At 39.2% G+C, this 23,763-nt stretch overlaps 2 protein-coding genes across 2 annotated transcripts in view; one reads left to right on the top strand and one right to left on the bottom strand.

Moving 5' to 3' along the window:
- The window catches only part of EML6 (EMAP like 6), a 305,590-nt gene that overhangs the window by 83,489 nt on the left and 198,338 nt on the right, over positions 1-23,763 (bottom strand). The window contains exons 17-21 of the mRNA XM_053588414.1: positions 21,049-21,142; positions 8,792-8,892; positions 6,925-7,127; positions 4,383-4,494; positions 4,004-4,131 (exon numbers count right to left, since the gene is read on the bottom strand). Coding sequence (XP_053444389.1) covers positions 4,004-4,131; positions 4,383-4,494; positions 6,925-7,127; positions 8,792-8,892; positions 21,049-21,142 — 638 coding nt within the window. The remainder of the gene's footprint in view (positions 1-4,003; positions 4,132-4,382; positions 4,495-6,924; positions 7,128-8,791; positions 8,893-21,048; positions 21,143-23,763) is intronic.
- On the top strand, positions 10,109-10,774 carry LOC128583359 (B-cell receptor-associated protein 29-like). Its single transcript, XM_053587540.1, has one exon. The coding sequence runs from the start codon at positions 10,166-10,168 to the stop codon at positions 10,772-10,774; it is 609 nt and encodes a 202-aa protein (XP_053443515.1). The 5' UTR covers positions 10,109-10,165.

Below are 23,763 nucleotides of genomic sequence, written 5' to 3'. Positions count from 1 at the left end.
AAAGCCAACAATCCCATATATCAATGGGCAAGAGACATGAATAGAACCTTCTCTAAAGAAGACAGACGAATGGCTAACAAACATATGAAAAAATGTTCATCATCCCTATATATTAGAGAAATGCAGATCAAAACCACCCTGAGATACCATCTAACCCCAGTGAGAATGGCACACATCACAAAATCTCAAAACTGCAGATGCTGGCATGGATGTGGAAAGAAGGGAACACTTTTACACTGCTGGTGGGACTGCAAAGTAGTACAACCTTTCTGGAGGAAGTATGGAGAAACCTCAAAGCACTCAAGCTAGACCTCCCATTTGATTCGGCAATCCCATTACTGGGCATCTACCAAGAAGGAAAAAAATCCTTTTATCATAAGGAAACTTATACTAGACTGTTCACTGCAGCTCAATTTACAATCGCCAAAATGTGGAAACAGCCTAAATGCCCACCAACCCAGGAATGGATTAACAAGCTGTGGTATATGTATACCATGGAATACTATTCAGCCATTTAAAAAAATGGAGACTTTACATCCTTCGTATTAACCTGGATGGAAGTAGAAGACATTATTCTTAGTAAAGCATCACAAGAATGGAGAAGCATGAATCCTATGTACTGAATTTTGATATGAGGTCAATTAATGACAATTAAGGTTATAGGGGGGGAGGAAAAGCAGAGAGAGGGAAGGAGGGAGGGGGCGGGTCCTTGGTGCATGCCACACCTTCTGGGGGCAAGACATGACTGCAAGAGGGACTTTACCTACCAAATGCAATCAGTGTAACCTGGCTTATTGTACCCTCAATGAATCCCCAACTATATATATATATATATATATATATATATACACACACACACACACAGAGAGAGAAAGAAGGAATATTAGCCAACACATTCTAAGAAGCAAACATCACCTTGATCCCCAAACCAGGGAAAGACCCAACAAGAAAATAAAATTATAGACCAATATCAGTAATGAATATTGATGCTAAAATACTCAATAAGATCCTAACGAACAGAATCCAACAACACATCAAAAAAATTATACACCACAACCACGTGGGATTTATCCCAGAGTCTCAAGGCTGGTTCAATATACATAAATCTATAAATGTAATTCAGAACATAAACAAACTAAAAAATAAGGACCATTCGACTCTTTCTTTTTTGTGTGTGTGTGGTTTTTGGCCAGGGCTAGGTTTGAACCCGCCACCTCTGGCATATGGGACCAGCGCCCTACTCCTTGAGCCACAGGCGCCGCCTGATTCTTTCAATCGATGCAGAAAAAGCTTTTGATAATATCCAGCATCCCTTCATTATCAGAACACTTAAGAAAATTGGTATAGAAGGGACATTTCTTAAACTAATAGAGGCCGTCTACAGCAAACCCACAGCCAATATCATATTGAATGGAGTTAAATTGAAATCATTTCCACTTAGATCAGGAACCAGGCAAGGTTGCCCATTGTCTCCATTGCTCTTTAACATTGTAATGGAAGTTTTAGCCATTGCAATTAGGGAAGAAAAGGCGATCAAAGGTATCCACATAGGGTCAGAAGAGATCAAACTTTCACTCTTCACAGATGATATGATCGTATATCTGGAAAACACTAGGGATTCTACTACAAAACTTTTAGAAGTGATCAAGGAATACAGCAATGTTTCAGGCTACAAAATCAACACCCATAAATATGTAGCCTTTATATATACCAACAATAGCCAAGCAGAAAAAACAGTCAAGGACTCTATTCCTTTCACAGTAGTGCCAAAGAAGATGAAATATTTGGGAATATACCTAACAAAGGCCGTGAAAGATCTCTACAAAGAGAACTATGAAACTTTAAGAAAAGAAATAGCTGAAGATGTTAACAGATGGAAAAACATACCATGCTCATGGCTGGGAAGAATCAACATTGTTAAAATGTCTATACTACCCAAAGCAATATATAATTTTAATGCAATTCCTATTAAAGCTCCATTGTCATATTTTAAAGATCTTGAAAAAATAAAACTTTGTTTTATATGGAATCAGAAAAAACCTCGAATAGCCAAAACATTACTTAGCAATAAAAACAAAGCATGAGCAATCACGCTACCAGGTCTGAGACTGTACTATAAACTGATAGTGATCAAAACAGCATGGTATTGGCACAGAAACAGAGAAGTAGATGTCTGGAACAGAATAGAGAACCAAGAGATGAATCCAGCTACTTACCGTTATTTGATCTTTGACAAGCCAATTAAAAACATTCAGTGGGGAAAAGATTCCCTATTTAACAAATGTTGCTGGGTGAACTGGCTGGCAACCTGTAGAAGATTGAAACTGGACCCACACCTTTCACCATTAACTAAGATAGACTCTCACTGGATAAAAAATTTAAACTTAAGACATGAAACTATAAAAATACTTGAAGAAAGTGCAGGGAAAACTCTTGAAGGAATTGGCCTGGGTGAATATTTCATGAGGAGGACTCCCCAGGCAATTGAAGCAGTATCAAAAATACATTACTGGGACCTGATCAAACTAAAAAGCTTCTGCACAGCCAAGAACATAGTAAGTAAAGCAAGCAGACAGCCCTCTGGGAGAAAGTATTTGCAGGTTATACCTCCAATAAAGGTCTAATAACCAGAATCCACAGAGAACTCAAACGTATTAGCAAGAAAAGAACACATGATCCCATCTCAGGGTGGGCAAGGGACTTGAAGAGAAACTTCTCTGAAGAAGACAGATGCGTGATCTACAAACACATGAAAAAAAGCTCATCATCCTTAACTATCAGAGAAATGAAAATCAAAACTACTTTGAGATATCACCTAACCCCAGTAAGAGTAGCCCACATAACAAAATCCCAAAACCAGAGATGTTGGCGTGGATGTGGAGAAAAGGGCATACTTCTACAGTGCTGGTGGGAATGCCCACTAATACGTTCCTTCTGGAAGGATGTTTGGAGAATACTTAAGAGACCTAAAAATAGACCTGCCATTCGATCCTATAATTCATTTACTAGGTTTATACCCAGAAGACCAAAAATCACAATATAACAAAGACATCTGTACCAGAATGTTTATTGCAGCCCAATTCATAATTGCTAAGTCATGGAAGAAGCCCAAGTGCCCATCGACCCACAAATGGACTAGCAAAGTGTGGTACATGTATACCATGGAATATTATCCAGCCTTAAAGGAAGATGGAGACTTTACCTCTTTCATGTTTACATGGATGGAACTGGAACATATTCTTCTTAGTAAAGTATCTCAAGAATGAAAGAAAAAGTATCCAATGTACTCAGCCCTACTATGAAGCTAAATTATAGCTTTCACATGAAGGCTATAACCCAACTATAGCACAAGACTATGAGGAAAGGGCCCAGGAAGGGAAAGGGAGGGGGGAGGTCAGAGTGGAGGGAGGGTAATGGGTGGGGCCACACCTATGGTGCATCTTAAAATGGGTACAGGCGAAACTTACTAAAGGCAGAATACAAATGTCTACATACAATAACTAAGAAAATGCCATGAAGGCTACGTTGAACAGTTTGATGAGAATATTTCATATTGTATATGAAATCAGCACATTGTACCCCTTGATTGCATTAATGTACACAGCTATGATTTAACAATAAAAAAAAAAAGAAAGAAACTGAATTCTGCCAACAATCTCGGGTGCGCATCAGTCCTATAACCACAAGGAACAGAATTCTGCCAATAACCTTAGTTGAACCCCAGGCGAGACTGCAACCCTGGCCTTTACTGCAGCCTTGCAGAACCCTGAGCAGAGGATGCTGTTAGGCTGTGTGACTCCTGATCCATGGAAACTGTGACATAATAAACATGTGCTGTTTTAAGCTGCTACATTTGTTGCAATTTGTTACAAGAAGTAATAAATTCAACACTTGCACCACAGATGGTGCCTCCTAAAATTTTGTGCCCTAAGCATCCCCTTTGCCTCTCCCACTCCCAGCCCTAAGAGGAACCAGTGGTTTAGGATGTGCACAAACACAGCACCTGAATAAGCAGTGTCATTGGGCCGCTCTTATCAATTTCCAGAATCTCTCCATTTTTGGTTCCCACCAGGATATGTCCATGTCCCAAAGTGATGGCACGAATTGAAGGGTTATCTTCCAAAAGCAAACCTATGAATGAAGGGAGATGTTTGATATTTAATAGAACAATAACAAAAGAGACGGATTATCAGTATAAAGTCAACTTTTATAGTTCCAAAGTACTAGGTACTAGGCAGTCAACGATCCTTGACATTCCTATCAGGGACAAAGAGCTCTGAATGTGGGAGAGAGAGAAAATTGATTTGTAATAGTTTTCCAAGAATGTTAGCACTATCATTTCCATCCCCATGAACAGAAAGATTTCTATTTCAGAATGGCACCTTTTGAGCTAGTTGACAATGCTGCTCTTTTAATGGCATAAGTCTTCAAGCATCTTTCAAACATGTCATCCCAGAGCTCCACGATTCCGTCCTTTCCACCTGTTACAAAGCCCTGTAAGGCAGACATGGAAGCATTACGCGCACATCCAGATGGCCAAGGACCCGCCCGGCCCGAGAGGGGCCCCCCAAGGGTGAGGCAGCTCTGTGACGGGTATCTATTCAAATACTATCTGAGACTGAAAAATCTTTTGTAGTAAGAACATTTGTCATAAAATATTTTCTGGAAGCTTCTCCCGAGCAGGATTGAACACATTTTCATTGTGTCCACTGCACTTTCCTCTGGACATGAGTTCCTGTGGTACAGGGGCAGCCGCCCAACCTCGCAGAGCTTCTGATACCTCATCTGCTCCTACTTTATGAATTGGGATTAATAGGATTAATATCACAATTTAAAATTATTGTTAAATGAGAAAGAAAAAAACCATCATTATTTAAGAGTAACTTAGGTACTCAATATAACAAAACTATTCCATTAATTTGTTCAATAGACATCAATTTCCACAATAATTAAAACCCAGATTAATTTTTACAAAAACTGGAAAGTAAAAAGCTTAACATATTGGACTTTTTTTTTTTTTTAAATGAACAGTGATCTTCATTCTTGTTCTAAGTTTGTGATTTTTTGGCTTTTCTAGTTTTCCTTTCTGGCAGTTTATCATATATGCCAATTGTTATTAGAAGAGGTTTTTTGTTTGTTTGTTTGTTTTTAAGAAAAATACTGAGTGATTCATTGTTTCCTCAGAAATTTTTAATTTGAACATTTCAATGAAATTTACAAGGAAATAATATTTTGAAGTACATTATATTAAATTGCTTTATTATAGAAGTTGTACCCAGAGAAATTCAATCCCCAAATTAAATTTAAATGTACCATGTTATATTGTGACAGTTTTGTCTTTCTCCATGATATTTGCAGCTTAACTTACTGCACAAGAGCTTTTAAACAAGTTCTCATGTCTACTTCCAGGCCTACAGAAATTCTGCATTCTGCTTTAATCTTTTCTAGCATTTGCAGTTTAACCAAAAACATATTTGCCAGTAATGGCAACTTAACCATTAGATGTTAGATGCACAACCATTACACTTGCACATCTAACAAGAGCCTACTTTTGTAGGAGGTTAAACAAATTTACCTGGGGACAGGAAAATAAAAAATGAGGCTTGGCTTAGCTAGATGTGCTGGGTTGCTTAGACCAGAAGTCAGAGAGCACAGATGATCTGGTATCACCAAATGAACCACAAGCAAATGGAAAAAATTGGTGTTTGCTGGCAAGTTGCTTGAAGAAGTTGTTTTTTTTTTTAGAGACAGAGTCTCACTTTACCGCCCTCAGGGTAGAGTGCCTTGGCGTCACACGGCTCACGGCAACCTCTAACTTTTGGGTTTACGCGATTCTCTTGCCTCAGCCTCCCAAGTAGCTGGGACTACAGGTGCCCGCCACAAGGCCCGGCTATTTTTTTGTTGCAGTTTAGCCAGGGCTGGGTTTGAACCCACCACCCTTTGGTATATGGGGCCGGCGCCCTACTCGCTGAGCTACAGGCGCCGCTGTTTTAATGGCATGGAAGGCGTGATGGCTTAAATGTTTGTTCCCTCCAAAATTCATGTTGCAATTTAATTGCCCTTGTAACAGTATTAAGAGATGGGACCTTTAAGAGGTGGTTAGGACTCTTAAGAGAGGTGGGGCCCTCAGGAGTGGGTATTGGCATTCCTGCAGTAGCAGGTCCATCACAGAAGGCAAACTTGGCCCCCTTGCACTCTCCTTTCCCTTCCACCTTCTGCTCTGGGATAATGTAGCAAGATGGCCCTTGGCAGATGCAAGCCCTTGAACTTGGGCTTCCCAAACTCCAGAACTGTGAGCTAATATCTGTTCCCTATAGATTACCTAGTTTCAGGAATTCTGCTATAGCAGCAAAAATAGACCAAGACAGAAGGTAAGTGAACACTGCAAGGCCGTGGCCAGACCAGGGCAATGAGGGGCTGGGCGGAAACACAGCCGGTGAACACACTTCCCTCTAACCCTCTTGCTAAAGCTGACCCTGTCTACACAGGAGCAAACCGGTTAGGAATATGACTTCTGGTCATAACAAACTGACACATGGGACAATAATCTAACTACTTGGAATTTCAGGTCTCTGCTCATTTTACCCCCAAGCAGGAAACAGCGCTGAACTACTTCTCAGGGTCCTTCTGTTCCTGTATGTTGACATTCATCCTGACACTTCTCAAGAGGCCCTGACTAGTGAGAGCCAGGGAAAGCAAGTGTGAAAAAAGCGGAGAGATTGCATACAAAGAAACAACCATAAACAAAAGGGATTATGACACGTTTGTGTTCTTCTCCCTCTCCTCCCTCAGCTGAGTTTCACGACAACTACTTCCGAGTTCAGACAGGACTGTTTTTAGACACAGGCATCCCCTTGGTGGGCCTTCCTAAGACTGTCTTCCTAAGGCTGATGAGGAAAACGAATTCTGAAAAACAAGCCATACCTTATCCAATGCATACATAGCAAACACAGGACCATCGTGAGCTTTCACTGTCTTTAGTAGCAGAATGTCTTTCCAAATAAAAATGTCTCCAGTAGCAGCTCCCGAGAACACCAGATCTTCCATTCGCCCATAAGAAACACACATCATTGTTTCCAATTTTCCAACACTTCCAAAAGTTCCTCTTTTAGAGATGAAGCCTCCACCTGGAGTAGACCAAGAATGTTTATTTAAAAAGTTAATGGACAACTTTCTATGAGCATATAATGAAAAACTTGGTGTACCTATTAAACACATTATTCGAACTGTGGTGTATGTATACCATAAAATACTATTCAGCCATAAAAATGATGGGGACTTTACATCTTTTATATTAACCTGGATGGAGTTGAAACCCATTCTTCTTAGTAAAGTATCACAAGAATAGAAAAGCAATTATCCAATGTAGTCAATACTGTTATGAAGCCAGTAGATGATCTAATACACGCCCACATAAAATAAAAAATCAATTCAAGTTTGGGGGTGGGAGGATGAGGAATGGGGTGGAAGGGAGGAGACAGGGGGACTGGTGTGCTCCCACTTAATGGGCCTAATGTCAGGGTATAGGACACACCTCTAGGGGGCAGGACACGATTCTAAGAGAAACTCTACCTAACAAATGCAAACATGGCAACCTAGGTGTCTGTGTCCTTACATTAATCTGAAATAAAAAAATTATTTGCATACACAAAGTACAGAGAGCAGCATAAAAATGTAAGGGGATTTCTCATTCACTCATGCATTAATTCAGTGTTTATTGAATCCCTGTTTTGCGGTAGGCCGCATGCTCAATGCAGGGACATGAAGATGAAGCATTTCTGTCTTCAAGGAGCTTGGGGTATGGCTGGAAAGAAGACTTCGTTTGCATTTCAGTCCCTGCATCTAACCAAGTCTCAGTGTAAGTTCCATGTCAGACAGAGGAGTGAGTAAGTGCCTGGCGGAGTAAGGGAAGTCTTCATGAATACTGACCAAAAAGAATGAAAACAGTCCCAACTGCAAATGTATAATGTAAGAATATCAGATGTGTTCTGCCTCAATTTTTATCACAGCAATTTTGGGGTGAGAAAAACAAATAGTTACGTAGGAGAAGGTTGCACATTGCACTGGGACAAAGCATCAGATTTGTTCCTTAGACATTCACACTTCTTGGCAGCTTCATTCAAGATAACTACAGGCTGGCTCTCCAGACACATGGGTGGCTTTACCCTTTCTCTGAAAGCAAAACGCCTTAGAGCAGTACCTTATCTCCATTTTGTGCATATGAGATGGAGCTTGGTACAAAAGCTGCTAGTAGGAATTCAGGAACAATGGCAATCCTGGGTCTAGCTTATCAGTGAGAAGGATAAGACACTCTTCTATGTTTTGCTTATTCACTGAACATCATCATCACCATTATAATCCACAAATATTTACTTGGACCACTTACTGTGCAGAGCCATGTTGGGTTCACGTGCTAAATTCAGTGACAGATAAAGGAACCTTCAAAATATTGAAAATTGTGTTCATGCAAAGAGACTATTTCCTGCTCAGTCATCCAACATAATTACTACTTTCAGAACAGATGACTAAATACAAAAATAATTATTTCCACAGCACAACACTTTCCAAAGCTTTCTAGATATCGATGAATATGCACAGTGTGTAGAGGGTTCTAAGTCTCACAGCTTAGACGCTAAGCAGTCCCAAGTGAACTTGGAAGAGGATATTTTTTAGGCATATTTTTATTTTAGATCGCCAAGATAAGCCAGATAATGGCAATACTTTGTCTTTTTTCCTTCTCGGCTGGGGCAGAATTCTGGACCATGTAAGTGACAAACCCAAACGACAGTACCTGCTTGTTGCCAGAATTTGATGTGCTTTATCCCAACTGTGACCAGTCTGTCAACATGGTGTGGATTACACTTTACCACAAATATCTTATCTTTATGTCCTCTGTAAGAGACAAACAGGAAACGCAATTCTAGTTTGGATAGAAGTACTGATAGACAGTTTTATTAAAAGCATGCATTTGGTCTTTCATTAAGAAAATGATTTAAAATACATACGGGTCAACATTAAAATAATGAGTTTTGCCTGTTCTTTGAAGTTTAAAACTTCTCTTCTTACCCTAATGTTGCTACCAAAGTCTACTTACTTATGTTTTAAAAAATTAATGAAATATTCTAAACATATTGTAATGTATTCATAAGACCAATGGGACTACCATAGGATTGCAAGTAATTCTTGGGATATAGTGATCTTGTGCAGGAGGAAAGAGAAGACACAGCAATAGTATTAATGAGAAGCTTCCGATGTACCACGCTTGTTGTGGAAGCTATCACTTTGGGTTAAATGGATTTGGGGGTATAAATGTATTCATTAAAAATTGTAGCCCCTCACTTGCAGCCACGGAGAGAGAAATGATGTCATCTACTGCTGAACCTTCAGAAATGTACAAGAGGTACAAGCCAAGGGGCAGGAGGACAAATACAAAAAGTAAGGATAGATTGTAGAGCTGGGCTGTAGACCTGGTGTTTCACGGTGCCAGGGAAATTTCTTTTTTAGAGTACAGAGTCATCACATTAGAATCTAAGGATTTCCTGGACTATCTGGTCATCTTCTCTAGCATGCTTAGGACATAGTGTTCACTATGTAAAAGAAAAGCAACTAACAACAACAACAACAAAAAAAAACCTATTGGTCAATCTCCTTTGTGAATATAGATACAAAAATCTTAAATATTAGGCAAATAGAATCCAAAAGCATATTTAAAATAATATGTTAGGCCAGGTGCAGTGGCTCATGCCTATAATTCTAGCACCCTGGGAGATGCTGGGGTGTTGTGGCAGATGCCTATAGTCCCACCTATTCGGGAGGTGAGGCTTGCTTGAGCCCAAGAGTTTAAAGTTGCTGTGAGCTATGAAGCCACTGCACTTTACTGAGGGTGACAGAGTGACACTCAATCTCAAAAAAAAAAAAAAAGTTAGGACCAAATGCAGGAATGGTTCAATATTAAGGAATCAAATCATACAATTCATCACATTAATTATATAAGAAGAAAAATCATTTTCACAGATGCTGAAAAGGTATTTGAAAAAAATCTAATGTGTGCTTGTGATTAAAAAAAAAGACCCCAGGCCACGGCGTCTGACTTCCCGCGCACCGGCGGCGTGGAGCAGCATGGGGAGCCAACGGGCCTGCGGCCGGCCAGGTGTGAAGAAAAACAATGACACTCCAATGGACGGCAGTTGCAACCTTTCTTTATGCTGAAATTGGACTCATTTTAATCTTCTGTTTACCTTTTATTCCTCCTCAGAGATGGCAGAAGATTTTTTCATTTAGTTTCTGGAGCAAAATTGCAACTTTTTGGAACAAGGCTTTCCTTACCATTATAGTCCTATTGATTGTTCTATTTCTAGATGCTGTGAGAGAAGTAAGGAAGTATTCTGCCACTCATATCCTTGAAAAGAGCTCAAGCCCCAGACCTGATGCCTATGAACATACACAGATGAAACTTTTTAGGTCTCAAAGAAATCTTTACATTTCTGGATTTTCATTATTTTTTTGGCTAGTATTTAGATGTCTGATTGTACTTATTACTCAGCTGGCAAAAGAACTGTCAAACAAAGGAGTACTTAAAACTCAAGCAGAAAATACTAACAAGGCTGCCAAAAAATGTATGGAAGAGAACAAAAAACTAAAATGGATCTTGAAAAGCTATGTCAAGGATGAGGAACATATGTGGGAAGCAGAAAACAAAAAGCTAGTAGAAGAACAGGAAAAACTGAAAACTGAACTAAAGAAGACATCAGATGGTAATTTCGTGTGCATGTGAAAAAGTATAAAGACTAATGTGATATCTTATGCTGCTACACTTCACTGTTTTTCCTAAAACAAAACTAATGCCTAAATGTCCTCTGACTAAAATACGAAGAATGACCTATTTATAAATTCCTGCTCAAATATAAAGATAAAACTGTGTCAGCCAAGAGAAACATGCTTTGTTATAAAGAAAAACATGTAGGTGTTTCAGATCTGTGTTGTAAATACAGATGTTCCTGCATTAGCAAAAAACAAACAAAAACAAAAAAACTATGTTTCTGAAAAGTTGCTTGCAAATGCATTTTTGTAAAATGAGGCACTTTTTTTATCATCATATATTGCTTTTTTAAAGAAGCAATTACAGAGACAGTTTTGTTACAAGAAAATATATTGCTTATCTCAAGGCTTCATATATCCTACCTGCTAGACATAAGGAAAGTGTCCCTTGACAGAGATGGGTAGGCATAGAGTAAGCAACAGTGTTAGCCAAGAGTCTGAATGCCTCATTCCAAAATACATTGCAGTGTGGGCTTGAAGTAGAGCGTACCAACTCCATTTTCCTGAAGGCAACTATTTCTTCTACATTCAAAAAAAAAGTTCTGGTATTTCCTTTTTGCTAGTCAAAGAACAAATTATTATTGCTTGTCCCTATGTAACACTGGAAAGTAGGTACCCCAAAGTCATCCCTAGGGGGAACCTCTCAGCCAGCTGAAGTTAAGGTAATAATCACACATAGACCTTCAATTTCTGCTTTCTTCCAAATACTTTCAGAGGGAGGTATATAATAATGACAGTCTCAAGTCAAGATGAACCTTTAAACTAAATGATGTTTGACACCAAATGCTGGCTGGGCTGTGGGGTGACAGGAACTCTTATTAACTGTTGGTGGGAATGCAAAATAGTATAGCTACTCTGCAGGACACTTTGGCAGTTTTGTACACAACTAAACATGCTCTTACCATACAACCCAGCAATTGTGTTGTTTGGTGTTTACCTAAATGAGTTGAAAACTTACATCCACACAAAACCCTGCACTTAGATGCTTACAGTAGCTTTCCTCGTAACTGCCAACACTGGGTTAACAGATAAACTGTGGTACACCCTGACCACAGAATATTTAGCACTACAAAGAAATGAACTACCATGCCATGAAAAGACATGGAGGAAACATAAAGAGATGTTATCAAGTGAGAGAAGCCAACCTGGGAAGACTACATGCTGTGTGGTTCCTACTAGATGACATTCTGGAAAAGGCAGAACTGTGAAGACAGTGAAAAAAATGAGAGACTTCTAGAGTGTATGGGATACGGGGGGATGAGGAGATAGATGAACAGGTGGAACACAGGACTGCTTGGGCAGTGAAACTCTTCTGTGTGATACTATTATGGTGCATACATACGTGTGTCAATGTACACATCTGTCAAAACTCAAAGACTGTATTCCACCAACGGTCAGCCCGAATATAAACTATGGGCTTTGGGTGATCATGTGTCAAGGTGAGTTCACCAACTGTAGCAAATGGACCACGCGGGTGCAGGATGGTGATAGCAGGGAGGCTGCTAAAAAAAAAATCTATTTAAGGAAAAAATAAATGGTGCTTGCAACACTATGATAACCATATAGAAAAGGTATAAAGCTGGACCTGTTCCCCATAATAGATACTAGAAGGGATTCTAAACAATTTAGAGCAATAAATGTAAAAAATGAAGCTGTAGAAAATGAAAAGAGGGCGGCGCCTGTGGCTCAGTGAGTAGGGCGCCGGCCCCATATGCCGAGGGTGGCGGGTTCAGGCCCAGCCCCGGCCAAACTGCAACAAAAAATAGCCGGGCGTTGTGGCGGGCGCCTGTAGTCCCAGCTACTCGGGAGGCTGAGGCAAGAGAATCGCGTAAGCCCAAGAGTTAGAGGTTGCTGTGAGCCGTGTGACGCCACGGCACTCTACCCGAGGGCGGTACAGTCAGACTCTGTCTCTACAAAAAAAAAAAAAAAAAAAGAAAATGAAAAGAAATTATAGAAATCACTTTCTAACTTGAGAATGGGCAATACTTTTCTAACTATGACTCAAAGTCTTGAAGCAGAAGAAAAAACAAATTTGACCACCTGAAACTAAAAACCTTTGCCTGAAGAAAAACACCATAGCAAATTCACAAGATGAGTGACAAACTGGGGAAAGAATCTGCAAGCCATAGACAAGCTACAGGACAAATCATCCTAATATTCAAAATTCTCACTGCCTTTGTGAACTGTACTTTAGAGAAATCAAATGGTTCATAAGGGAAAATTCTTATTTATTGAGGAATTCCAGCTAATATGAAGAATGACAGCATTAGAAAATTATCATTTTCAATCCCTAATTAGCTGGCAGTTGTCAATGGATATGACCATCCATTAGATAACGCGTGGATAGGAAGTCATATAATGAAAGACAGGCTGATACTACTGCAGTCCGGCAGGTGAGCTGAGTATTACACAAAGTAGGACAACCAGATATTTTGGGTATTGGTTACCATGGGGGTAATGCTGGGGAAGTTGTCCACCCTGGTGGAAATCCTACTATTGACACTGTTTAGAGTCATCAGCTAATAAAATAATCAGAATAATAAAAAGCAATCTGTCTTTGAGCTTAGTTTATTATTATTTTAAAACTGTCTATAGATAACATGCCCCCACTGTGTGTACCTGGGAAGGACCACTCCCATTTCCTTCCAACCTCTGGTACACCACTGATTTCTGTCTCTTCTCAGTGATGTGACAGGAAGTACCTAGGAAATGTCTTTGCCCTAAAAGATGAATATTTGTAAATCATGTATCTGATAAGAGACATGCATTCTGAATGTTAAAAACTCTTACAACTAAAAAAAAAAAAAAAAAAAGACAAATAACCCTATTTAAAAATGGGCAGTGTACCTAAATAGATACTCCTACAAATATGTAATTGGCCAGTCGGCACATGAAAAAAATGTTCAACATCATTAGCCATTCAGAAAATGAAAATGAAACCCACTATGAGATACTCCCTCACACTGGTGAAGGATGTAGTAAAATCAGACTTCATCTAATAAAAATTGAAAATGCAGCCACTGAAAATATTTTGTCAGTGTCTCAGAATGTTAAATGTAGTTACGTGTAGTTATATGACCCTACAATTCCACTCATAAGCATATACCTTAGAGATATAAAATATATGTTTACTCAAACCTTCTAAACAAGTGTTCATAGCAATATTTTTTACAACAGGCAAAAAGTGGAAACAACCCAAATATCCATCAATTGATGAATGAATAAAATGCGCCATACAATGAAACGTTACTTGATGATGAAAAGGAATGTGGTACTGACCAAGGTTATGACATAGATGAACCTTTAAAAACTATGCTAAGTGCAAGAAGGCAATCATGAAGGGTCTCATATTATATATACAGAGGGGGCCAAAAAATGTATACACATTTTAAGAAAAAAACTGTATTAAAATACTGTGATAATATCTACCAATAACAAAAGATGAATACAAGTCGTGTTTGAGCACCTCTTGTAATGGAAGTAATCAAATGTGACTTCAGTATTACAATTTTAACACAGATTTATGCTTTCTTAAAATGTGTATATACTTTTTGGACACCCTTGGTATTGCATAATTCCAGTCACGTAAAATTCAGGATAGGCAAATCCACAGACAGAGGGCAGATTAGTTCTAACAGGTAGGAGGGTTTTTTTTGGTGGGGATGAAACTGTTCTGGAATTAGACTGTAGTGATAATTGCTTAACTCTGTAAATATGCTAAAAACCACTGTACTATGTACTTTAAATGGATGATTTGTATTATGTGAGAAAAGTAAAAACCACTCAGAGCAGTATGAGTTCTGTGAAGTATGCAAAATTTATCAGGTCCAGAGATACTGCCATCACCTTTCCTCCCACTCCACCCCACGCCCAGCAGGGGACAACTGTTCAAAGGCATTTTGTTGCTGACTAGCTGCCTCGCCTATTATTTCATGTTCCTGGAATTTGTGATGCATAGAAAAACGTACAGCCAATAATAGCTTATGTTATTTTCATGTCAATTTTTTTTGGTAAACAACATAGGAACGACTTTTTCCTTTAAAAAACCCACTTGTAATTGCTGCTAATTACATATAGCGTATATTCAGGGCAACTTGTATTTATGCCCAAATAAACTCTCTACTTATATTAATTTTGCCTCAGGTTTTTTCCTTTAGGTTGACATATGTGAATTATTTATCAATAAAGCCATTTTAAAAAAACCCACTAAATGTGAATCTAATCAAGCCTAATTACCATTTATAGGAAATGCAGGGAAAAGCCTGAAATGATTTCATGAAGAATCAAGTCTAGAATGTAAAACATTCCATAGGTCAAACGATCCAGTGGACCTGTGGCATTAAAAAAGGTCTCATGGGAAATGCAACAAAATCAAACAGGCTTAAGAGAGATAACAACTCAACATAATGTATGGGCCTTGTTTAGATGCTTGCTTGAATCAACCAACTCTCAGCCTTGGGACACTCAGTAATGTTTTGAGTATGAATTAGATAATAAATGAAAGAAGTAAATTACCATGGCCTGAGTCAGTTGTAATAATGTCTGACTTAAAAAATATGCCTTTTCAGTTAGAAATGCCTAAGGAAGTACACATAGGGCAAATGACATCATGTCTTGAGTTTCCTTTAAAATATTCTTGCAACAAAAAAATGAGGGAGGAAGAGTATGCACAATTTGTAGAATGCTGATCATTGTTGCAGCTGGGAGATGGGACAGGAGACTCAAGTTATTCCCTCCACTTTTGTGTAACTCTGAAAATTTCCCCAATAAAAAGCTTAAAGATGGCTCGGTGCCTATAGCTCAGTGGTTAGGGTGCCAGCCACATGCACCGAGGCAGGCAGGTTTAAACCTGATCCAGCCCTGCTAAACAACAATGACAACTGCAACAAAAAAAAATAGCCGGGTATTGTGGTGGGTGCCTGTAGGCCCAGCTACTTGGGAGGCTGAGACAAAAGAATCGCTTAAGCCCGAGAATTAGAGATTGCTGGGAGCTGTGAAGCCACAGCACTTTACCTAGGGCGACATAGTGAGGCTCTGTCTCTACAAAAACAACAACAACAACAACAAAGCTTAAAGAAAAGCACAGAGTGTCTCCTGACCCATTATAGCTACAGGAATATGAGCCTTACAGGGAGAGGCAGAGAAGACAGGGAATTGATTTGGGGGCTCTCTCTCTTTGGAAGTTAAAAGCAAACATAGACACTATAGCTACAAAACATTGCTGGACATATCAGGAACAATTAGGACAGAGAAAATGTTTTAGACACAAGAAAAGAGAAAATGGGCTTAACATCAAGAAGAGACTTGAACCAGATAACCATAAAAGGCATTAAACACCAAAGATTTCTTGATTGCAGGAAAATCCCCACAGATTCTAAACCATTAATATATGCTTTAGAGAGAAGAGGCCAGAGAACATGAGAATGAAAATTAAGAACTGATATAACAGATTACACTTCCAAGAGATAGGAGAAAATTGTTTTGCTTGTATTCATCTACACGAACATTTAGAAAAATATTTTTTGAGGGAATTTCTTGGTTTTCATCTAATATGTTAATGTCATACAAACACTAATGTTTTTTTCTGTTGTGGTAAAAGTTCTAAACTAGCTAATGATGGCATGAAAATGTTTAGCTAATGTCAATATCCAAATAAAGAACCCTGATTGGATACCTTTTCTTTTTTTGGAGACAGAGTCTCCCTCTGCCACCCACAGTACAGTGCCGTGGTGTCATCAGAGCTCCCAGGAACCTCAAACTCTTGGGCTCAAGTGATCCTTTTGCTTCAGCCTCCCTAGTGGCTGGGAGGCACCCACCATAACACCTGGCTATTTGCTGAGAGATGGGGTCTCGCTCTTGCTCAGGCTGGTCTTGAACTCCTAAGCACAAGCAATGCACCTGCTTTGGCCTCCAGAGTGCTGGGATTATGGCCTGGATACCTTTTCTTTTAGACACTTGTTAAATTTGTAGGGAAGGTGCCTACAACTCGTGTGTGTGTGTGTAAGGAAAACAAAAGGCAAGTGTTTCAGGTTGTGGACTGAAAGAATAAGAAGGCAGAAGACAATTCCTCACGTCCCAGTCACAAGCAATTTGGTGTAGGGCCACGTGCGCCCCCACCAGTAAGCACAGAGGGAGAGGGAAGGAAGGGGCCTCTTCCGGAAGCCGAGGCAACTGTTCATGTGGTTTCCATGTTGTCAGTTCAAAAGGCTGTCACCTGCACAGAGGCCCAGTTCTGGGTATTTCATTTTCTCTCTTTTTGTGGCAGTGACCAAAAGCATGATTAAATGTTTGGCTTATACCCTATCTACCCTATCTCCAGAAAAGATTTTCATTATTTTATTTATTTATTTATTTATTTATTTATTTGCGACACAGTCTCACTATGTTGCCCTCAGTAGAGTGTTGTGGTCTCACAGCTCACAGCAAACTCGAACTCTTGGGCTTAAGTGATTCTCTTGCCTCAGCCTCCCAAGTAGCTGGCCTGGCTATTTTTTTTTTTTTTTTGTAGTTGTTATTGTTGTTTAGCTGGCCTGGGCTGGGTTCAAACCTGCCAGCCTCGGTGTATGTGGCCAGTGCCCTAACCGCTGAGCTATGGGCACTGAGCTCCAGAAAAGATTTTTTAAATGGCTCAAAATATAAAATACTAATCTAGAATAAACCAAGCAAGGTAAATTAGAAGACAGACGATACCTTGGTGAGTGAAAAAAACAAAAGCCAGTTATAGAGTGACTGTACAATGCCCCATATATATGAATAAAACTAAAGAAAAATACTAGAGGAACATATACTAAAACGTTAACCGTGGCTATGTCTGGGTAGTAGAATGAGAGATGATTCTCATTTTCTTCTTGATGTTTTTCTGTGCTTTCTAATTTTTCTATAATGACTGTATATTATTTTGAAAACAGAGGAAAGGATAATAAGTGTTATTTTTAAAAGAGACACATGCTTTTAAAAAGGAAAATGAAAAAGAGACGATGCCAGTATGGTGTGCAGGGGGCTCTATACAGTCACTAAACCACATCAGGACAGGGACCCCAAGTAGACGGAGCATGACGCTCATGTGGAAATGCTCACGCTGACGGTCTAAGACCTGCTACGTGTCGGCCTATATTTTGTTCGTAAGCTTTCTAACAGCAAAATTACTTCATCAGTGTCTAAAATATTCTTTTTTATTATTATTAAATCATAACTGTGTACATTAATGCGATCATGGGGCACCATACACTGGTTTTATAGACCGTTTGACACATTTTCATCACACTGGTTAATATAGCCCTCCTGGCATTTTCTTAGTTATTGTGTTAAGACATTTACATTCTACATTTACTAAGTTTAACATCTAAAATATTCTTGTTGGGCACCTTGATAATTGTACTTTTCGCCTACGATGCCTCCTGTTCAAACTCTGAGGTGAAGCACGTCTGTGATAACCAGTCGCTGGTCCCCACATCGCAGCACCTGAGTAATTCAAGTCCAGATAAAGGAACAAACAGGTCCCTGATTAATGGTCTTATCTACCCAACTGACACTTATGCTAGGCCACTGAACAACTCCTGTGAGAGACTGGCCGTGGTTTTTCGATGGATTTCTTGTACATTAGACTAAAATCTGAATAATCTCTAAGAGAAAAAAAGACTAAAACATCCATCAGTGGGTGTTGCCTGTGGCTCAGAGAGTAGGGCACCAGTCCCATATACCAAGGGTGGCAGGTTCGAACCTGACCCTGGCCAAAACTGCAACAAAAATCCATCTGTAATGGAGGCAACTGAAATCACTTATTAAAACTAGCAAAGAAGCAAGGACATTGTTCAAATGGATTGGGTCAAATCTCATGGAGATTTAGTACTAACATTTTTATGTGCCAATTTCAAATTTCTCTAACTTCTCTCAGCTGATAAAGAGCAGGTCCATGTAAACACCTCACAAATGCGGGCCAGGGTCCTGCAGCTGGTGTGCATTAGCATGGGCAGCAGCAGCACAGCTGGCAGTGCCACCAAGCCCACTGTCTGTGTGTCTCCCCAGTGTCGTTGCAGAACCAGCACTTTGCAAGAACAACGCAGCCTGCCAGAAGAGTTCTACCCTTAAGCCTTGCTGGAGTCAACGCTGCTAACTTCAAAGCCATGTATGTTACCTGTCAGCCATTCTTTGAGAGTCAATCAGGCTCTCTCAGGAGCAAAGATGACCCCTGGAAGCTGGAAAATTACCATTCAGTGAAGCATTACTTCTTTGTCACTTCTTCTGTGTCCCTGTTTTATAAAAGTTCTGTCTAATTAAGCACTCTAACTTAAGGCCACAAATAGAATTCTTTTGCTTTTTCTTTTTGGAGACAAAGTCTTACTCTGTTGCCCTGGGTAGAGTGCCTGGCATCACAGCTCACAGCAACCTCAAACTCTTGGGCTTAAATGATCCTCTTGCCTCAGCCTCCTGAGTAGCTGTGACTACCGGCATGCACCACTACTCCTGGCTAGGTTTTCTATTTTGAGTAGAGACAGGGTCTCACTCTTGCTTAAACTGGTCTCAAACTCCTGAGCTCAAGCAATCCATTGGCTTTGGCCTCCCAGAGTACTAGGATTATAGCTGTAAATCACTACTCCTGTCCTAGAATTTTTATTTATTTGTCTAGTTGCTTACTTATCTATGTAAATATTTATCACCATTAATATTACGCAAATAGGTATTTATGTAAATATTTTTATTTACTTATTATTGTAAAATCTAGCATTATTCCAAAGAACTTTAACAGTCCTCAATATTGATCTTTGGAAAGAGTAATGGTTAATGCCAAAATCGGAAAAGTGTCCCGAGGGCAATTTTGCAGGTGTCTCATTGTGAAAATGTGCTGTAGTCTTGGGAGCAAATATAAGTCATGTTATTAACACAACAGCGTTAAGTTGCTTTGTGTTAATTAAAACAGCACTACACTATCCACCAAGCTTATAAAATATATATTTTTTGATATTAAGGAATATTTCTTTCATTTTTATTAATGTTTCTGGCATACAATTGGTCAGCCACCCACAGCTGCAGAGGGTTTTCTAGCGGGAAAATTGTGTTCCTGTTGCTTTTGAAATGCGGACACATACTTTCCCTGTGCTAATCTGTAAAATGCAGATAGTATGCTGTTAGAAATACTAAAGTAAAATTCGGTATTTTAGTCCGGGAGTAAAACAGGGTTCCAATTAGAAGCTGAATCCGAGCAGTAAAGAGAAGTAGTAAACCAGTGAGGGACTAGAAAGACCATAAGGAAACCACGTGGCGGCAGATATATGAGCTGCCATTGCTGCCAAGAATTCCATCTCAACAAGCAGTCATCAGAAAAGCTTCTCTTTTTCTCCTAAGATGGTCAGCTGAAGTCCTCAAGCCTCCATCTGCTGCTTCTCTGAGCCTCTAGCAATTTATAGATCTTCATTCATTAAGCCAAATAGCCAAAAACCTTCTCTTTCCTATTTAATATTGTAGAGGAAAATATTAACTTAAAAAGTGAATATTGGGATTCAAGGCCATTAACTTCATAATGATTTTACATTGTGAGATAGAAAGGATGTTAGTGATACAGGAAGAACTAGTAGAGAGTTACACTGACCACACGCCTGGGTCTTGGCTGCCAGCTCTTTTTGACCCCTGACCAGAGCTGAGCAAACAGCTGAGTTCAATATGAGTAGGAGTGGCGAGTCCTGTTCAGACTCACAGCTGATTCAGCAGGGCAGGGAGGCTGGGGTAAGAGAAGACAGGTGTTGGTCTTGAAAAAACTATTTTTAAGACTGGGAGATTAGGGAAACAATTTGCCTGTTTGAAGGCTGGTGGCAGATGCACACGGTGGGGCCTCCTTTCAGCAGGCCACAGACAAATGACAAATGGTGTCTCAGATGGCAGTGACATTGACAATCCTTCACCAGATGCTAAGACAGAGGAAAAACCAGGGGGCCGGCCACAAGCTTGAGAAAGCTGCTTTTCTACTGCTGATGAAAAGCCTGATTGAAATAGATAACACATAGTTAACTCTGTGGCAAGGATCTCAGAATTTTCTGATTCCCCAAAACAAACATTAACTGCTTTCAGTCAGGTTGGCACCGTATAATACTGCAATATGTTTTCACTTGGGTGTTAAGCTTTCTACGTGAATTTCATCTGAATTTGAAGATGAAATCTTACCAGAAGATGAAAACTATTGACCTTTGCTGAAGCAGGAAATCAGCAGGATGCCGTAAGGTCTCGGCAGCTTCTTACCTTGTTGTGGCTATCTTTTCTCCCTTTTTCCAGTCCCAAAATACAACACTGTGAAAATCGTCTAAACCAACCGACACCAGACATTTTCCATCGGCTGTATGAAAACAACACAAATGTCAAATGACTCTTCTCTTCCACAAAAAAACAAAACAAAACATTTCACATACTGTAAAGAGGAATAAGAAATTGACCTTAAGAATATTCTTTAGGCTCAAATACATCAGAAATTTCATATACTAAGTGGAGTTCATCAAACAAAATGCCTGACTGGTAAGAACTGAGCTTCCTCATGCAGAATAATTGGTTGCTAAAGTCAATCTGCTGACCCAACATTCTAATCTGAGACATAGGGCTATGAGGAAATCTTTCAGGTAAGCTACAAAGCCTTGTCAATTGTGTGACAGATTGCATGACATTTACTGGCAGAGCCATTTGGCTTTGTGACAGTGAATCTATTTTCAGCTCAAAAAATAGGGTTCCGTTTAACTCTCCAAGTTAAGAACATTATGGAAACTAAATTTAACTGCAAAAGGTCTTTCAAAAATGATTTTAGAATTAAAACATCTCAATTTCTTATTTTCCCCATGTCAAAGGTAATATGCTTATTATAGGACATTCAGAAAATATGGATAATTTTTTTAAATCTTCCAAATTTTTAGCCCTATATTTGGTGTATATCCTACTAATCTTTTCTCTACACAAATGTGCTTTGAAAAAAAACCCACATCCACACTAAGCAGCCCATCATCTAATCTTTTTTCATCTTTCATGAACATTTTCCTTTAGTATTAAGTATTATTCATAATCAGGTATAATTTAGAAAAGTACCAAGAATAGATTAATCTAAATCATTGTGTATAACTGCGTATTTGTGGTCTAGTTTTCACATCATTTGCCTGCTTTATATTTCCAGGATAATTTATTACTCCAATAAGAGAATAATAATTATCAAGGACTACTATAATTTGGACATTTAGCTTATTTTCCTTAAAATTTAATATATATGTATATTTAGAATGTATAATTACATTTAAAATAAAAGCAGTCAATTTGCTTTATCCCTTCAAAAGAAGAAGAGGTACAGTCAATAAGCCCTTGCTTTGCTGCCCCCTCCCTAGGGAGGATTCAGAGGAGACGCGTCCAGGTTCACAGCATGCCCCAGGCCGTGTGGTTGCTAGGAGACGAGTGATGGTGCTCATCCTGCATCAGTTCCTCAGGGTCCACTCTCTGACTACAGAGGACCAGCCACCAGGATAAAGCAACGTGAGCATGTGAAAGTTACAGAAACCTTGCCAACTGTGTGACAAATTTCATGACATTTACTGGCAGAGCTATTTGGCTTTGTGACAATGAGTCTATTTTCAGCCCTAAGAAATTGGTCTTCTCCCTGGTCCACTCGTCCACTTGGAGTCTCAACTGGTATTTTCTTCAAGTTAGAGTTATTAGGTAAAATAAGAAAGCTTTGCCACATTGGAAGGTTAGATAAATAATGAATGATTTCTTAGTTATAAGTTTGTCTGTGCAATATTTATACTTCTACTACCTATTTATACTTATATTGCATGGAACATACTTATGCCAAAATGTATTTATCTGAAAATCAAATCTAATTGAGTGTCCTGTATTTTTGTTGGCTAAATTTGGCAACCCCACCTCACCTTTCTCCAATGAACTGAATGTGGTAATCTGCTCCTTCTTGTCTGCAAGGAAGAGTCTGGTTTAACCAACCAAATCCTCCTCAACCACTACTAAGTATGAGGTTAGGGTCTGAAACTTACATGAACCCTGATAAGCTAACTGACTACAGGATTTGATGAAGACATTAAGAGTTTCCTAAAGGGCTAAGTTACCACCAAGTGATTATTATAAACAAATTTTGTCTTCTTGGAGGGGTGGGGACGGTGCAAATCCAGAGGGGCCTTCATAACCATCCCTCTCCTTTGGGAAGGTGACTTTTTCTTGAATTCTGAAGCTGCAGGCTATTTCTGCATGCCACACAGTTTGAAAATATAATTGGCTACCTTTTTACTTTCTTCTAATTTTCATTTCCCCTGTAGAGGTTTGACCTTAGCTTTGAATATCTATTGTTCCCTGACCAGTTAGAGTTTTTGATTTTCAGTCATATTTTTAGAGCCTAGGTAATGTCCTTTCAAATCTTTCCCGTCACGGTAGGTATTAATTATGGATGTTTGTGACACAGTCCAGAAGCAATTCTAAGGCACTTACTGTCAACAGCAAAGGGCAAATTAGAAAGAGAAAATTTTTATTCAGACAATTATGAGCTGGGCCCCCTACCCAGGGCTTGTAAAAAATGCATAGGTTTTCTGAATTGAATACAATGAAAGCGAGTTAGTCTTAGATGTGCCTTTGTGGAAAATCAGTCCGTGAAGGCTTTTAAAAATTGTGTGGATGATATTTAGGCTAGAGAATATGTATGTGGCTGAACTTTTCTCTTTCTAATCTAGTTTTCCATTCATGTGGAAGTTCTTTCCTTACTGTAAGCACAAAACCACAGACAGCGCCCCTTTCCCTAAACAGTGATGATAAATTCACAGTTAAGAGAGCTTTTTCATCAAGGGATAATCTAAATTCATTCATTCTTGTCCACATAATCCAGAGCTCTGAATCGTGTTGAAAGAAATGTTTTTAATTAAAAATGTCTTTTTGTTTGCTTTAGAAAAGTGGTAGGAATACTCTAAATCCCTCAATATGACT

The sequence above is a fragment of the Nycticebus coucang genome, chromosome 4, assembly GCF_027406575.1.
Source record: "Nycticebus coucang isolate mNycCou1 chromosome 4, mNycCou1.pri, whole genome shotgun sequence".
In the NCBI taxonomy this organism is placed as follows: Eukaryota; Metazoa; Chordata; class Mammalia; order Primates; family Lorisidae; genus Nycticebus; species Nycticebus coucang.
The sequence above is the reverse complement of the archived record's forward strand: the minus strand, read 5'-3'. Positions and strand labels throughout refer to the sequence as shown.

Coding starts and splice junctions, on each gene's coding strand:
- LOC128583359 (XM_053587540.1), top strand. CDS start 10,166: ATGACACTCCAATGGACGGCAGTTGCAACCTTTCTTTATGCTGAAATT.